At 37.6% G+C, this 18,534-nt stretch overlaps 3 protein-coding genes across 4 annotated transcripts; 2 read left to right on the top strand and 1 right to left on the bottom strand.

Moving 5' to 3' along the window:
• The first annotated feature begins 7,012 nt into the window (after positions 1–7,012).
• On the top strand, positions 7,013–8,184 carry LOC124312464. Of its 2 annotated transcripts, none has more exons than XM_046776985.1 (5): positions 7,013–7,224; positions 7,298–7,409; positions 7,476–7,608; positions 7,663–7,763; positions 7,823–8,184. In XM_046776985.1, the coding sequence occupies exons 1-5, from the start codon at positions 7,028–7,030 to the stop codon at positions 7,925–7,927; spliced, it is 648 nt and encodes a 215-aa protein (XP_046632941.1). In that variant the 5' UTR covers positions 7,013–7,027; the 3' UTR covers positions 7,928–8,184. The 2 variants fall into 2 exon arrangements, with proteins under 2 accessions (XP_046632941.1, XP_046632942.1); XM_046776986.1 differs by having other exon boundaries at positions 7,298–7,410; positions 7,474–7,608; positions 7,839–8,184.
• Positions 8,185–11,234: 3,050 nt separating this feature from the next.
• Positions 11,235–11,973, top strand: LOC124312521 (neuropeptide-like protein 31). Its single transcript, XM_046777055.1, has 3 exons — positions 11,235–11,316; positions 11,457–11,574; positions 11,644–11,973. Exons 1-3 carry the CDS (start codon positions 11,299–11,301, stop codon positions 11,772–11,774), a joined length of 267 nt encoding a protein of 88 aa, XP_046633011.1. The 5' UTR covers positions 11,235–11,298; the 3' UTR covers positions 11,775–11,973.
• Positions 11,974–15,049: 3,076 nt separating this feature from the next.
• On the bottom strand, positions 15,050–16,026 carry LOC124312493 (BPTI/Kunitz domain-containing protein-like). Its single transcript, XM_046777023.1, has 4 exons — positions 15,905–16,026; positions 15,741–15,792; positions 15,479–15,649; positions 15,050–15,411 (listed from the first exon to the last, which is right to left on the bottom strand). Exons 1-4 carry the CDS (start codon positions 15,932–15,934, stop codon positions 15,209–15,211), a joined length of 456 nt encoding a protein of 151 aa, XP_046632979.1. The 5' UTR covers positions 15,935–16,026; the 3' UTR covers positions 15,050–15,208.
• Positions 16,027–18,534: the final 2,508 nt, after the last annotated feature.

The raw sequence follows: 18,534 nt of genomic DNA, 5'->3' as shown, positions 1-18,534 counted from the left end.
ACACTTTGGAAATGTGGGGTAGGAAGGCCAAGGTTGTATGTTTGTTGTCCTTGTTGTTTAAACGTCACCGACGAAGGTTGTTAGCCAATAATCTTCGACCTGTTGGTAGGATTATAATTTCAGTTGAGAGATCACCACAAACAATCTGAAAACCTCATATTACTCATTTTTAGGTAGATTGTGGAAAAGGTTCTACTGTCAGAGAAGAGTATGCATACGTCTTTACATTCAGGAAAATTACTCGTATGTTCAACTTCTTTCGTTCAACAACAAGCCTTGTTCAACAAATTTTTGGTCATGGTAGGCCCTAAATTATTCAAGAAAGACACCAAATCAGACGTGCTATTCCAGTTGGTAAGATTTTAATGTTGCAAATCATTAAACTGAAATTTTTTAGTAATTATTTCATCAATAAAATAGAGCAACGATTGGCATTGACTCTGAGGTTCCTCGCATCAGGAGACTGTATGCGATCTTTTTCCTATTCCGGATAGGACACAGTATCTAAAATAGTGAAAGAAACATGGAGAATAGTGTATGAGATCCTTGCTCCTACCTATTTACAATTGCCAGATACAAATAAGTGGAAACAAATATCGAATGACTTATCAAAAATTTGGTATTTCCCAAATTGTGTTGGGGCTGGAGATGGAAAGCACTTCGCGATGCAATGCCCTGACAACGGTGGCTCTAATTGGTACAACTACAAAAGGTTATGTTCACCGTTTTCCATGCAAATTACTGTTTCATTGATATCGATATCGGGGCTTATGGTAGAGAGGGAGATGCGAGTATATTTGCATCATCACAGTTTGCGGAAGACCTCGATAACGGTTGTTTGGGTATTCAAGAACTATCAACACTGATTTACTTCAGTAATTTATCACCTTACGTTTTCGTAATGGTAATGTTTGATACTTTGACGTGCTATTGTAAAACTCAACACTGATCAATATGTTTGCCTTTTTATCTAGAATGATGCATTTCCATTGAAAACCAACATAATGAAGCCATATCCCGGACGAAGTGCAAGATCATTGACTGAAGCAGAACTAATCTTCAATTACAGGTAGAATTCAATACATTTTCCATATATTTCAGCCATATAAGGTGAAAAGATAGGACTGCACAATATATGTGCTTTAGATTGTCTCGAGAAAGAAGAACAATTAAAATGCTTTCGGAATTTCACCAATCAATTGCGCATTTTCCGCACCCCCATGACTGGAAGCCCTCAAAGTGTTGAAAATTATATAAAGGCAGGCGTTGTCTTGCACAATATGCTGATTCGCGAAGATAGCCGCTTCTACTTGGATAATCAAAAGCTACCAGATCATTTTGATGCAAAGAGAATTTTAATCGAAGGGGCCTGGAGGACGGACAATACAATAACACCAATGTTTCGGTAAATATTTTTAAGGAAAGTAACGCATAAAACAATTAATCTTATCATTACATCTTTGTGAAGTGACTTGTGGCCACGAACAGGAGTGAACTACACAACTGTCGCCAAAAATATTCGCGATAAGTTTAAAATATACTTTTCAAATGAAGGTGCAGTGCCATGGCAGAGGGGCATTGTCAAAGAAACCGGTAGAATTTCTGAGGAGGAAGATTAATGGCATCGGAAGAATTGCTCGAAATGATCTTTATTATTGATTTTGATAACGCTGAGTAACGTAATACAATTTGTTCCATTCTAATTCCAAAGAATGATTAAGCTTGGTTCAACCTGTCCTCTTCTTTCTTCTTTTAATCTTGGACTTTTTCTTCTCTTTTTTCCCTGCTTCATATAATAATTGTTCCATTTGTAATCGTACATCGTTCTTTATGCTCTTACTGATCTTAGAAACTATAAATGAGAAGATTATTGTACCTAAACGTGTATATGAATTGATCATTTCAAAGCATTTATACCTTTATCGGCCAAAACTTTGCAATCATTTCTCCATTCCTTCGTCACTTCATCGAGTTATTCTTTTTTCTCAATCACATTATGATTTTGTTTATGATTGGTTTCTTATTAATCAACTGTGATACCAGCATCGACATTTATCTTTTTCTGCTCGAGATTCTTCTAATTTCATTTTGCGCTTTGCACGAATAACTAGGAAGATAAATTTGCAAATGTAGTAATATAAAAAATTACACTATGATACAGTTGAAAGAGTGGGTGTCGATGTTTTGAGAAACAGTTGAGGTCGAATTTCGGTTGAGGTATCTGATTCAAAAGGATATTTGACAGATTTCTAGCTTTGACTTGAAGCCATGGAGGTCAATATTTTTTTCGTTGTCAATACATCTTTACTACAAGATACATTCATGGAACCTGTATATAATATCGTAATTGGAAATTTCATTAAACAGTCAATATAATTAAACGGTGTAAATTGAGAACATTGAAACACATGTATGTGTACCTGAAATTTGTAGAGAATCTTCGATGTTCAAAGAGGATTCGCTGTCTATAATTAGTAATCGTTTGAATGTAATAATACATACTCTTTGTCAACATTTTCCACTTACTCATCATTCTCCATTTCATTCGCAGCAGATCTTTTACTAAATCAATATGTAGTACCTTTGCTGATGAGAGATTGGTAAACCTACTGCAACGTAAAAAAAATTGCTGTACAAGTACCATTTATAATTTCAATAAACAATTTTTATAGCAGTTACGTTCTCTGTTTTATTTGTTGTTCCAGAAAAGACATTGTGTGATAGAAATCCCAGTGGTAATAATCTATCCCTTTATTCCACTCTCTAAGAAATAGAAAGACTTCCCCTGAGAATATAAAAATATATTTGAGTTAGCTTAGTTTTTTCATTGAATTGTGCCTTACGTTTTTAAAGTAATCAGCATTGTGAATAACCACACAATTCAAATTCCAAGTTTTCCCTATCTTATAGTTTTTGCACGTCTCTCGAAGAATACACAAAATTTCCCGACAATGAGTAACTTAAGCACAAAGAATTTTGCTACTTAACTCTGCTTTCACATGCCGATGGAGACGTGCCATCATCATAGGCCCTGCTTTAGTCGTTTTGTTAAGTTGGCCGATAAATTTGATTTAAACGTAAAAATAATTTCCGATTAGATAGTTCCAACATCCAAACGGGAAGTAAAGCCTTAGAACAAACCAATTCTGGTCCCTATTTGCTGTTCCAACCGCTAACAAAATTTATTTATTAGCTGTTGGAGTCGCTAATATCTTGAGATCTAATATGCAGATTGGGCAATTTGTCCAAAAACTACCAAAGCCGTTGAAGCGCAAAACAAATTATCCAATTCAAGTCATTCTTCACTCCTCATAGTAACACTGGAACATTGGTACAGGGAAGAAAAAAAGGCTTGTTTTACTTCTTTTGGAATCACCACAGGAGTGACACCGGAAAGAAGAGAAACCATGAACGAGAAAAAAAGACGAAATTGGATGAAACTAAAGGTTCAACTGATCAGTGACTGTGACGATGGTGAGCCACCAACCAGTACAGAAAAATCCAAACGTAAAAATGAGGAAAGTACTCGTCAGAGTAAGCGTTTGAAAAAACGAAATGAAGAAACCAAGAACGTTGGTATAAAAGGCGTGTAAATTTTTAGCGGTTGGAACAGCAAATAGGGACCATTATCTAGAAATTTGTTACATTTGTAGTTAGGTTGTATAGGTAGAATGCAAAAGAATTACGTGAAATTTTAAATACAATTTTACTACAAGCCACGAGAAATTTCTCTTGCAGTACCCTGGCAGTACCGCAGGAGAAATTTGGGCTGGTCGGGTTGGGAGGAAAATGAAGGGCGAGAAGCTCAAACCATGCCTTTCTGGTAACCCAGATAAAAATAGTGAAATATAGCCAACAAAAGATTTAGAAAAAGAATTTTGCCGTTTGATGTTGTAAACATTGTTTAAAAAGAAAATTGATTTCACGCGTTGTTGTCTGTAAAATGAAAATTGTTGTGAAATTGATTTCGATTTTCGGTAGAAATTGTATTTCGCAGAAATAGAGGAAACAACCTATCCTGCGTACCACCCCCGAAGAGGATATAGCCCCGCTTCTAAATTACCCCACCCGTGGCCAATCTATCTTATTTGACCCTGATCCTAGAGTCCAGGCGATGCCATCTGTAGGTAGGGCCCGCGGTCATCACAGTACGTTAGGTAATTCGTCGGGGCCATCTCTAAATAGAACACGCGGACGAGGGGCACTATTTGCGGAACCTACGCCAAGTAAAAAAAACTCATCAATTACGGAACGGACAATAACATGAATTATTTTTTTTATGATATTCCCCGTATTCGCGAGTAAATTTGTCAAGAAGGATAAATTCCCCACCATCGGCCAGGAAAATCAAAGGCATCTTCATCAAGCCCGTCTCCATGTGCGGGATCACCAAATCCGGGACCGTTTAGACGATCCCTGTCACCTAGGCCAGGTCCGTCTACCCGATCAACGTCCTCAAAGCCAGGACCTTCTAGAAGATCGTAATCGCCACCAAAAACAAATTATGGGGGGGGGGAGAAATACTCGACTGTGAAGAAGGAAATACGTAGTGGGAAAATGACGAAGAAATCTGCTAAGACCACTATTTCTAGTAACTAAATTTAATTAAAGTTGTCGCAATTCGAACAGGGGAAATTCGGAAATTCTAATTCATGAAACATGTTTTTCATAGAGAAAAACGATAAGGAAAACAGGGATTTCTTCTTGTACCATATTCGACACGATTTTTCTTCCGACGAACCCTACTACGCTCCAGAATTCTTTTATTGGGAGGTTCTAGAAGCAAACGGCCTTGTTGGCGAAATAATATCGTGCTAAATTATTTAGACAATAAGGAAAGCGTGCATGGAAAGCTGGTGCAGCTATATCCACGTCTCCGTGAGTGCCAGCAAAAGTATTACACTTGTATCACAAAAGGGGACGAAGCCAGGAGTTAATAATGGTTAATGTGGGTCCAGCTTCTGGGACAACAATTACTGTAATCTTATACACCTAATTTTTTGCCTTTCAACTCTTAATAACTATTTCCTTATGTTAACAATTACCAAAAACCCTTTACCTCGTCCCCATGGTAAGGGATATCAACGTGGAAAACGTCGTGGAATAAGAAGTCCGCGAAGAAGACCTCAAGTGGAGTACTGCAGAAATATCTTCACAATGGCGGACTGGGATGACCACTTGGAGGGGATGTGTCAGCGAGATGGTCGACAACAAAGTAATAATAATTGTCTACTAAAAAAAGAATTGCAAAACTCAAATTTCTTTCTTTAGGTAGGAATACGGAAACAGAAAACAGGTATGTAGACAAAGAATCTGATGATTTCTAGGATGAAGAATATTGAAACATTTCTATCATGAAATATGTTAGGAGATGAATAATCTTGCTCCAGACTATATAGCTATAAATCAAATCCAATGAAGTGTCACATGGATCTACTAAAGGCGGGAAATCCCTAATGAACCAAAAAATAGAAGGGAAAATTACAAACTGTAATGGTAAAAGTTGTTCGCAGTCCTATTGAAATGCTAAAGCTTGTTCTTAGTCCATCTAATTGTAAAAGCTTGCACGCAGTGCTAATTGAATTGTAACAAGTATTCAAACCCTATACCAATTGTAAAAGGTTAATCACAGTAGTAATTGAATCGAAAAGTGTTGTAGTAATTGAAAAAGGTTTTTCGCAGTCCTATTTCAACTACAATAGTTGTTCACAGTCCCTACACTGTTGCGATAGTACTAAGGGAATTTTACTTGAACAGATCCCACTTAAGATTAAATAAGAATTTTCAAATCCATTCCAATGAATGACAAATGCATCTATCGTAAAAATTAATTGAAATGAAATCACACATAATTCCGAAACATAAAAAGGATCCCAAATGAACTTTCAAAAATACAAGAGAAAATTTCACACAGTTCTTTTGTAATTGTAAATCTTGTCCGCTGTAGTAATGGGGTACACGCACGGAAAATAAAGATGTTTTGTTTTTAACTAGGCTATGGTAATTTTTTACGGGGATCATTTTTTCGAGAGGGTTGTTACCACAAAAAAATTTATTTCGCGAGATATTTAAGCTTAAAGTTGTATTAGGCTCCTGCTTCCCAAATTTGGCTGTTCAGCCATCTTTGGTAGGAGAAGCCTAATTAAGGCCCCAAAAAAAGCAGACGAACAGCTGTTGAGTCAGTTTTAGCTGTTCATTTAATAATCGATCGAGATGTTGATCAATATTCTATCAATCGATTATTAAAGAAACAGCTAAAACTGACTCAACAGATGTTCATTTTTTGCGCCATGACAATTCCAGAGAGCAGTGAAAATAAAACTTAAAAAATGGGGTGTAGTGGGATGGGGAGGATGGGGATGTGGGGTGTAGTGGACTAGAGCGTCAACGCTTTGGAAAAAAGGCAATGAGGCTCTGGTTTCAAACCCCAGCTGAACCCGTCATAAAACTGTAAGCAGTAGCGCCCTTGAGGTTGCACGCATAAACACAGGATCCTTGATTGCTTTCAAGGATATGACGTTAAATATACTGTGATGTGTTTAATCACATCTTCCAAATTGGAAACTAACCAGCGTCATTTGAACATTCAGTTGGAAAGTGCGCTATAGAAATTGAATAACCATAACCATAACCATAAAAAAGTTTTATTTACCCTCGATGGTCATTGTAGTTTATTTATTATTAATTTTTTTGTAAACGTCCCAGCCGTGTTTACAAAAAGATATCGCCATTTCCTGCCCCAAGGGAAGAATGGAAAGAAGAGACGAAGGAAGAAACTAAGAGGGGACAAAGGGGTGGCGCGGGGTTCTCTTTCCTCGGGGTAGGATATATAGTCTTTGAAAATAAAATGCCTTTTACTTAAAAATCAATAATAAATTAACTACAATGACTATCGAGGTGAAATAAAAGTTGAAAGATTACCTGATAACGAAGGAATTGTGTAATCCAATTCTTAACGGAACTGACGAAAATTTAAATGGAAAAAATTAAAACTAAAACTGAAACGGGCGAAACTCCGTAAGCCGCCATGAAAAAACTGTTACTAGTTCACGTCCATTTTTTTTTTACAATTTCAGCGAATTGGCAACTTCGGACGTTAGCCAACTCTATTGGCGGTGGCGAGGAGGTTTTACTAAAGGTCCAAAATATCGGCAATAAGTGGCATTTGATTACATTCTCGCTCTTCTGCGACCAACTGCAGTTCATTCAATTCGACTTAACCAAGTATTACTCATTTGTCATTTTTTAGTTATCTTTTACTGATTTTCTAGAAATTCTTCGCTTCATTCAATAACAGAAATCGGCTGCGCTTAATTGGTGGGCTGATTTATCAGGCCTTTGTCTCATCCCAGGTGCTGTTGACAATTTTAATGGCCATTCTGGAACTCGCGGAAGTCCTGCGACGTGATGTAATCAATTCATTTTGCCTCAATTTCAATTCGAAAAATTCATCACCATTTATCTTGTGATTTAAGACGGGCGACGCAACCTTTTGGATATTTCTAATTCTGAACATGTTGACGTTTACTGCGGGATTGTTCTGGTTCAACATTCTCATTGTTGGTCTCAGTAGCTACTTATCTGGACTCGAAATGGCCAAAGTTTATGGTAAAAATTCCTTTGATATTTTTTCAATTCCTTTATTTATTTTTTTTTTTTCAGAACAAATATTGTGCCCTATTTTACTTCATTTGCATCCAAAAGACTTTTCATCAGCGTTTTTAATTTCTTCAATTTTGAGTCGCCAATTATTACGTGGAAAAGTGAGTATACGCAATATTTGTTTAATTACTACCAGCTACTACGTTGTTTGTACTAATAGTCTCATGTATTTACAGCAATCGAAGCGGCGTTATCGATGCTTGAAGCTGCCAATTTTGCCGCATTTTTAGCATACTCTTTTTCTTCTTCTTTAAAGTCGTTGTAAAAAAGGACAAGAAAATACTCACGAACATAACTCAGTTGTTATTGATGATACAAATGATGAAACAAACGATTCCACTCCGTTTATTACAGAGCCGGTCATTGCGTCCGCAACAAACCATCATGAATGATTTAGTCAATACTTATTAAAAGTGCCATCATTTGGTGCTTCATGATTGGTACCATCATGACTTTTATTACCATTCTTTAAATTTTGCCAAAAGAAGAATGTTTGAACATAATAAATTATTTTGCAAAATTGTTTTTCAGTTTTTTTTTTTTAATATTCTCCGCTTTTGGGCTGGTTGTTGTGTAAAAGATTGATAGACGGCTTCCTATTTGATCCTGTTGGTTCGTCTGCTAAATCACACGCGGGTGAAATATTTGAAAGTGAAGCGAAGAACCAGTAAAAGAAAGTTGGCTTGCATTTTAGCTAATGATTTCTGAGTTTATTAGGATCGGATTTAATTTTATTCGAAATTTTTTTCGTGACGGCGTACAGGACACTCCTTTTGAAAAAGAAAATATTGTGTGAAAAGGTAAAAAAAAAATTACATATGTTCTCTGCCCACATCTAATGATTAATTTATAGCCCGTCTTATCTTTAATTTATAGCCCGTCTTATCTTAAACCGTTTTTTTAACTTTAGATAATAAGAATTTATCCGTTTTGAATTTTGAAAAATATTTATTGAACCCACATACCGGTAAAGGGAAAGAAAATTGAATTATTTATTCACAAAAAGCGATACCCTATCCTGATGCACTCCTCTCCAATTTCAGATGGTAAAATTGAAAACTTGTCGAAATTGACGAGATACTAGCAGAAGAAGTGCCATCAGCCACCTCCAATTAAGGAGGCGACTAACCTGGTCACCTGGTCAACTGCGCGAAACAATATCGTCATCCAAAGCCATTTGAACATTTCAATACCCTCTCCCAATCGTCGTTTATTCTGTTTGTCTGAAATTTATAACAGACACCCAAAAGTAGAAAACGAATTTAATTATGTTCAATGTGAAATGCCTTATACCTATTAGTGTTGAGTGAGTATTACTTGCTAAAAATGTTAAATATTAAAAAGAAAAACAAATGATGTTGATGGTATAGTTTTGGTTTAAGAAATTTTATTCAGACATTCAAACAAATCACGCACACACAAATTGACACACATTCTTCAAATCCACACTCCATTCATTCACACGAAGGAAGCTAAGGAAAATAAGGAAATGAGAAAGAAGGTGAAACCAAAAGAAAAGAAATCGGGTCGTGATATTGACAATGTTCATCCAACAAAACTTAAATTCGACACCCATTTAACGCGCCTTCAACAGCTAGCAACTATATTTCCACAATGGTGCGAAAATATTTCGACAACTGATATATAGCGTATATAGTTCGACCTAACCTAATCTAACCTAACCTTAACTACCTTAACCTAAACTTAAAAACTAATTGTCGAAGTAGTTAAGCATATACACTGTGTCGACGTATTCTCGCACCAGTCGAAATATAGTTGCCATATGTCGAAGGTACAGTATCCTGCACGGAAACTCGGACAGCCGCTAGGTGGTTCTTACGAGTATCCTGCGTAGAACCCCTAGCGTCTGTCCCAGTTTCAAATGGGTGTCGAATTTAAAGTTTTGTCGGATGAAACTACCAATATCCGACCCAATTTATGAAAGGAAAAGATGACGAAAAAGATGAAGAAGAAAAAAAGGATGAAGGGAAAGATTTAAGGGGAAAGATGAAGAATAAGACAAAAGACATAAAGACATACTAAGCACATAAAAAAGAGTAATTGTTTTTTTGTTTTGTTTTGTTTGTTTTTTTAGGTGGGGAGGAAGGGGTATTTTAATTGTACTGTATCGCGGTTTTCCTTTACTTAGGTCCTTTTTTTTGTTTGGTTTGCGAAACGTCGGCTTCGGCCAACAGTTCCGCGTAAGCTGATTGGCAGCTAGCCAGTTTCCCGATGAGGGTCATTTTACCGCTGCCATCAGAGGAAACTGTACGATTGAGCCTCACGTATATATAGAACTTTCTTCCAACCTCGTTTAGCTTCGCTTTTTTAATCTGGTTCAACAGTTGCAAGTTTGAACATTTGGAAATGACCGTTAATCCGCGCATTAGCTAGTTAGTAGAGATAAGACTCCCCAGGAAAATACCTTTATTTCAATCAACCTTGTATCTCGATGTGCTGGCCCGTTCCGTTATAGCCTTGGCACTCGAACTACAAAAAGACCCTCGATTGAGACCGAGTAGACATCAGCAATCGACAATCTTGTCGAAAATCTCCAACCAACATGAATCGTCTTTCCCTGGTATTGAGGTTTAAGTTATTTCTCAGATTGAATACGGTAACTCGGATTGAAGAATGTTTTATGTTGTTGCGAACTTGAAGAAAAAAGTTTTTACGAAAAACAAAAAAAAATGTGATTATTGGACTGCCGCAATCAAAATGAACTACGTATATTTTCCCGACAGACATAAAGGCTAGCTTTGACTATGCTGTGTTCGTATGAACGCCAATAAAATGTCATGCCAGTTCACTACATAATACTGTATGTAAGCTATTATGTAACGTATACTGCGCGACATTGAAGCCGAAACAGCAAGTGAATTTTGGTTACATTTCACATGTTGCGTGGTAAGTTTAGTGAAGGAATGTCTTGAGTCAACTGGATTATGCGGTTTGGCGCAGAGTCCAATTGTGGGATTACCCAAAATGCTTTTTCGACAATAATAACAACAATAAGTTCATCGAAGTTCATTGAGCACAAACAAACAGCCAACCTTTTCTGTTAATGGTGGAGAAGGAAAATATTCGTTTGTCCATTTTTATGGTTTGATTTCGTTTTAACGACTGCCGACATTATACACGCAACAAAATTGCACATAAATGGCGCAATCTGATTTGGTTAACCCAAACCCAAGTTGACGTCATTTAGTTTTCTTTTTACATTGTCTGCACAAGTGAGAAATCCGTTTGGTTTCTGAACTGAAAAGAAATTTGAGAAAAAGTGAGAAATTCAGGTGTACATACGTATTGCGTCATCGGGGTCTGATTACCGTAATTCAGGCAAACGTTAGATTATGTAATAAATGCTGTTTTTGGGTTCTTGGTTGTCAATACTGGATTGACTTCAGTGTGTAGAAGAATAAGGAACTTTCTCTTCCGATGCATTGTTACATTTTGTGTCTTCGTTGGCAATCCCGCGCTGCAGCAAATTGCGGCACCCGCACCATGTTATTCTCTGATTAGTTATATATTTTGTCATCCGCCACCACACTGCTGCTTTGGTCCGCAAAGTATAAAAGCTTTTAGCTGAGACCGGAGTGGACATCAGTCGACAAAGTCTGCAACCAACCAACCAACATGAATTGTACTACCCTGGTAAGCTAAATATTAGCTATATCCAACACTTAAATATCATAACGGAATTGTATATAGATTAGTCGTTGTTTGTCTGTTTCATTCTTGAATCATTTGTGTCGCATGACGCTGAACTTTTGATTTTCCCCATGACATTCCAGAGTCTGAGTCTTTGCGTCCTGCTGGCCGTTGTGGCCGCAATCGTCGTCGATGGCGCCTCCCATGAGAATCGCCAACGACGCGGCCTCTTCAGTGGACTCCTAGGAGGTGGAGGCTACGGTAAACTATTAATGAATGATTTAAACGTTCAACGATGGATCATGATGGTTTCGATATCGTGATCAACAGGTCAACAGCATGGAGGCTATGATAACCAAGGATACGGAGGGTACGAAAACCAAGGATACGGATACAGCGGATACAATCAGGGGTACGGCGGATATAACCAAGGATACGGGGGTTACGGCGGTGGTTATTAAATCTCGAGAAAAATATTAATTGTTATTTATATTATTCTTGATGTTCCTTTGTACCATAAAATACTATGATTCAATGATCTGTATTTCGCCATTTCAGTCAGAAAATTGGTACAACATTTTCAATCATATCTGTATAACTGCTATTGTGATTAAATTTTCAAATCATTTAAAGAAATAAAACACAAATTTATTTACATTACGACAAAGGTGTTCTGCTGCCCCATTGGGCATTTTGCATTTTGATACCTAATACAATACTCGTTAGCCTATCTCAATTATTATTTGCATTTTCAGGCCTATAGTTAATAAATATAGGGGTAAGAAAACGGTCAGCTGTTTTTTTGTTTGTTTTTTTTTTTGTGGGAGAAAAGGAAGATACGTACTTTTGTTTGGACAGGGGCATCCCGCGGTTTGAAGGCGGGCGATTCGAAGGCGGACGATTCGGGGAATTTGGAAGTGGCAAAAAATTTCGCGGATAATTTTAATTGTTTCTTCCTTTCCCTTCGACTGTACAACGCTACAACCCTTTAAATTCAAAAGTTTTAAATGATTCTCCGCGTCTCAAAGGTGCAACATTTGTGTAGGTATCTATTTTGATGATTGAATGTTTGTAAATATAAAATTAAACGACGAATCGATTGATATTCTTTAATCGTCAAATTGAATTATTCCTGTACGAGATAAGAAGGTGAGTGATGCTCTGCTTTGTCGCGTTGAAGCAGCAATTCAAAACTGATGCCAAACAACGAAACACGCACCGAAATTCTGCATCACCGAGAAAGCGGCCACGAGATTATTGCTATATAAATACATTTATACGATTTATACTTCCAGCATCATGCACATAAAAAAGTCGAAAAAAGTTTCCCATTATAGGAATCAGAGCCTTGTTTACCTTTTCGTAATGACGCACCATGTCTGCCTTTGGCCTCTTGATTGTGAAAACTTATGGATTTGCTTCACAGTTCACCCAGTTACGAAGAAACTTTTTCCAGCAAACTTCTCAATTCCATTTCATTTTGGCTCACACCAATGTAAATTGGCTATAAAAGCCTTTGACTGAGGCTGAATGGACATCATTCTTCAACCTGTCTTCAACCGACATGACTCGTAATATCCTCGACATGACTCGTAATATACTGTCGCAGATGGACTACAATTAAATACATTTAACCTTATATAACACGCTTTATTTGATGCTTATTGCCCATCTTTTTTGTTTCCATGTGCCACCGATATTCTGTTTTTCCCCATGAATTTTCCAGCTCAGGTTTTGTGTCCTACTGGCCGTTGTGGTCGCAATCGTCGAGGCCGCACCGGCGCACCCCGTGAGAAATGCCAACTGCTGGGCGGACCGGCGGACTCCAGCATATATATAGTTAAGAAGATGGTATACTGTATGCTAATAATGTAATATTATGCTACGACTTGCTTCGTACACGAATTTTTTTTATTTAATAAATTTAACTTGGTGGATTATTTTTTTGAATGCATCTTGATATTCAAAAGTAATATGAAAGGAATTATCACTCGTTGATTATGTGCATGAACATTTGAGTTATAATTATATTTGGATTGATTTCAAGTGTTTGCATAAAATATTTAGGCTGGTTCTACAAAATCCAAGTATTAGGATCCATTTTAAAAAACCTCGTTCCCAAAGCTAGAACATTTTATGGCGGTTAAGTTATTGCCGAGTTATTGCAGGATTTTCAGCCGGGCAATTCTGCCCCCTGGCGTTCGAATCCGTAACAACACACAACTCGTAACGCAACAACCACTTGCTTATAATTTGAAGATATAAAACTATATGTTGCTCAAATCAATAAATTAATGGTTGAACAAGGTCGGAATAATTAAGCAAATATGGAAAATCAAAATTAATTTGACAGGAAGTCCGATTTTTAACGTATAATTTGTCGAATCGCAACGGCAACTCTAGTGCCAATGTCACTCTCGAACCTCCGAGTCTACTTAAGGGCATTGGCTGCTACTGAAAAGTACACGCATTTAAACTCAATAAAAATGGCGTCTCTAGCAAACGGCAGGGCAAGCAACTGCTCATGCATGTCCCGTCAGAAGTGGTTTTTTCTCCTTTTTGTTTTCATCGGTTTCATTTTGATGACGGCTACAGGACTGATTGTTTATTATAATTTCTGCATTCCAACTGGTGTAGAAACCGAAATAATTTGCCTGCCACCGGCTCCAGCAACCAGCTGCCCAGCACCACCAAGCAATTTGCCACCTTGTACATCCCCACCAACTTGTCCGCCCATAGCCGCTTTGCCTTGCCCCAATAGTCCAGCTCAGACTTGCAGACCCTGTCCGACGCATCCTCCGTGTACCACGTCAAATTGCCAACCATTCGTTTGTCAGGCGCAGCCTCCAACTGAAATTCGTCCATTGACAGAACCCGAAATGACCAACACAAGAGCCTTCGATCTGATAACACGACATCCCGTGAATTCTTACCAACGTCTGCAAGTTGCTCTTCAACTGATGGAGTTCAGCATCGAGTGGTGGGCGAATGCTTTCACCGTCCGCAACTGCATACACGACATTAGACGTGTGTGCACCGTTTGCAAGGATCGTTACCATTACTTGCGCTGCATTGTGGAAAACGATCTCGACTCGAACAAAGAAATTCCCAAGGCGACGAGATTCGTCAATGAAAAATATGTCAACGAACCGAGTAACAACATGAACCACATTTACGCACTGAATGACCGTGGGAATCGCTACTGGTTTCCGGAAGACATCCGCCGCCGAGCCTATCATTCCGCCAAAGAAGAACAATTTCAGAAGTATTTTGAAACGGACGTGGACATGTGGAAGTGGGGACTGCGTTACGATGAATACATTCCGCTTCAGATCAACCAAAGGGCACTCAGTTTTTGGATCGACAAAGCCGGGACACCGAACAGAAGACATTGCACACCTTGCGAGGGAACGAATCCTCTCCATCACATGAGTTGTACTGCCTATCCGCATTACTTGTACGAAGGTGGAACCCGGACCACTGAATACGATTACACCTGGTGGCCACCGCACCAGCTGTAAGTTTCAGGCCCTGTGTTACACGTTGAATAATAAAACTCTCGATTAAACTTGATTCTGATAATAAACAGTCGAATACAAATGATTTAAAAAAATATTTTTCTCGACTCTGAATTTACTTTATTTCCCTCTATTATTAGCCGATTACCCTTTATCAACGATTACCCTATACGGAACACCATTTTCAAATAATAACTGATGCAATTTATTTTCCGGAACTATAGCCAATTATAAGGATACAATTTTAAATAGCAAAGGAGGTGGTGCACAAAAGATAACGGTTTAGCCTGAATGGTCTTCTTCTTAGCAATTCATCATCCAACGAAGATTTTGTTGTTCGTTAGTTTTATAGTCGCGGGAAACATCTAGTAGGTTAATTATTTTGAGGCTCCAAAGGGTAAGTAAGCGCACATGTCGTCGCATTTCTTCTTGGACGCGAAACGATTTGCGTTGCCACCGCAGCCGCCGTAAATAAAATTTTTGCATTCGCCTTTATTACGCGAGTCAGTTGGCGGATCGAAATACCACGCAGTTACCGCCGCTCGGCACATTCCAGAGTCTTTTTTTAAAGTGCACACATCTGCGAGAAAAGAATTAATCATAATGATGTGTGCAGTTTTGGATTTTTTGAATTTTAGTAGACTTACTTGCCGGTGTTGCGCACCTCTTCTCACACATCTTTTTTGTCCCGAAACTGTTAAAGTTGCTGCTGCATTCACCGATGTTGAACGAGTAACAAGTTCCAGTCGCTTTGTCGAAATACCAAGTGGGAAGTAATGTTCGGCACTTGACGGATTCTCGCTTCAAACTGCAAACGTCTGTTCAAAATTTGAATCATTTAGTATTTTCATACAGGTATAGGCCTATTTGCAGTTTCCTTTCCTTTATGAACTTGTGCGTTATACTTACCATCAAATTGGGCCGCTTGCGATGTGACCAACATCAAACTCATAACGAGAAACTGATATGAAAATAAAAATGTTTATATTAATTGACTAACGGTACAATCTCGACAATTAGTAGTCTGCTCATGATATGAACTGTGAAGAATAAAGTAATATATTTTAGCTTACCAATGAAAACATTGCAAAAGATGTTTTCATGTAGCCTAATAAAACCGCTTGACAAATTTGAATGTAGAGACGACGGTGGAAATTGCTTTATTTACCTCTGGCTGCCAAAGCGTATCTGAAATATTTGAATGGTGTATTAGACAATATAAGATGCTCTAAATTATACGTTCTATTATATACTCAATTGAATTTCGCGTGCGTGCTGTCAATCTAAACTGGAATCAACCAATAGTAACTTGACAAATGTTATCCGTGTCCATGGGAAAAAAACTCACCGATATATTTAGCCCATGATGACATAATTTCGGCGGTAGTATTATTTTCCCGAGGTTAGTAATGCGGATAGCTGATACTCGATAACCAGTCAGAAAATAAAGCACGGGTTTTTCTCGTAGAGTTTCTCGTCAAGAGCGTGGTTTTTCTCTAAAAGCACGCAAATGTTTATTTTTATTGTTTGATTAGATTAATTTTACATTTCATCTTGACGTAATTCTTTAAATTAACATATTGGTAATCCCATACGCAGATCGCGTGCCTGTTGGTGTTGGTTCTTGCCGCCCAAATTCAAGCTCAAATTTACGGATACGGTCTCGGCGCCGCAAATGGTGGATACTACGGAAACTACGTTGCTATCCGTTCGCTGACGTTCGCGCCACCACGGCCTATACACAGGAATCCTCGTCACCTACGTCAATCCTGATCTTTCTCGGCCATCCAGTCAGCCAGGACTAGCGCTCGCACTCGAATCAATTCGCATAAAAAATCGAAATTCGAGTTGAATTGTTTTTTTAACGTTATTTGAGTTGAAAATGAATTAAATCGAATTGCCAGAAACTCCATTAGAATCCATTCGAATGAAATCACGAAAAATTCTAAAAAGTTATTTCTTGAATTTGGCAAGAAATATTACACTAAAAAATCCAAAATTTTAACTGTTCTCATTTATTGCAGTATAATATCACTTGAACCGCACTTAATTTAGTGATAATTCAATTACAATAGAATTTCTCCTTCGTTTAACGAAACGAAGAGGTGGCACATCTAGTGGTCGAAATTGAGAGTGGGGTCATTTGGACCGGTTTCGGTTTTTCTCGTGTAGGGCCTTGCTAATCATCCGATTTGTAAAATAAATGTTTTTTTGTATTTGCCTCACTTTTTTCTATCTCCATTTTGTTTAAATTTTATTTTAGAGTCGTTAGTTTACCCGCTACCGATTTTTAAAGTTGCGGAAAAAAAGTGGGCGTGGAAACATTCGGAGTTTATATGAGGCAGGGCGAAACACTCTAAATTTAGCAATAAAATATTGTTATAAATTAATTTAAAAAATATCGTGCGATTATATTTGCCTCCTAGTATTTGTTTTTCACTATGTTTTTAAGTTGTTTGGTATGTTTAAAAATTATTTGTTTAAAAATGATTAGTTTTTCAGCGTTGCCACTGAGCTAAGCTCCACCCATTATAAACTCCCTTTTAGTTCCAATATACCCCAAATTTTCGTCCCAAATATCCCCCAAAAAACGCTTCTGGGAAACTTGAATTATAAAACACATTTTTGAAGTAAGAAATTTTATTTTTTGGGGGATTTAAGAAAAAAAGGTATACCTACACTTTTGCTATCTAATTTTTCTTTTAAAATTTTGAGTAAATTCCAAAAAAATCCTGTATTTTTTTAAAGAATTTTAGAGGGCTTTTTTTATTTATTAAAAAACTAAAAAACTTAATGTACAAAAGTAATAATTTTTTAGGGAATAAAGTAGATACCTAAGAAAAACATCAAGTATTAATTTTAGAATTTTATAACTAAATTAAATATTTTTTAACTTGCTGTTTCACATAGTACAACGGACTATATAACCCCCCTCTCCCCAAAATATTCCAACTTTTAAAATTTTTTTTGGCAAATTCGACACGAATTGACCCAAATATTCGTGAATATTCACAATGAATATTCATGAATCGGGAAATGAATATTTGTCCAAAAAAATCACAATTCGGATGAATATGAATTTGGATTTTTCTAATTCGAAATGAACTGAATATTCGAAAATCTAAAATTAAAACGCAATTCGAGTTGAAGCGATTCGAATCAATCGCAATTCGGGTGCAAGCGCTAGCCAGGACGAGCTGGACCAGGCCAGCTTCCCTCTAGCTCACCCCGGACAGTTCACCGGCAACCTCCGTGACAGTTTCGGCAACCATATCGGCAACTACGCTTACCTGAAAGTCGACACACATCGGTTCCTAATCGGATCATTGGCACACATCAGCTCTAATGCTCCTGGGTAATGAGCCGATGACACACACACGGGAGGTCCTATAGATTATACCTGATAATTTTTTACATCTGATTTTTTTTCGGTGTCGGTCGGTCTCGACTGGTCGTGAGGCGTCAAAAAACGCCGCTTGGCTGTGCCTCTCATAGATAAAGACCAGGTTTAGCATCTAAAAGAATCGTGAGAGTATAACGAGTCAAGTTCTCTTAAGAGCCTAATAACCAACCTACGCCCAGAATTAATTTTCGTATTCTCTTCTTCCTTCTGCTTCTTCTCGCATTATTTTTTTTACTCTTTTCCCTTCTTTTCGACGCACGTTCTTCATTATCGCCGAACGATTTTAAATGATCAATGCTG

Source organism: Daphnia pulicaria, chromosome 8, assembly GCF_021234035.1.
Source record: "Daphnia pulicaria isolate SC F1-1A chromosome 8, SC_F0-13Bv2, whole genome shotgun sequence".
NCBI classification, from domain to species: Eukaryota; Metazoa; Arthropoda; class Branchiopoda; order Diplostraca; family Daphniidae; genus Daphnia; species Daphnia pulicaria.
The sequence above is the reverse complement of the archived record's forward strand: the minus strand, read 5'-3'. Positions and strand labels throughout refer to the sequence as shown.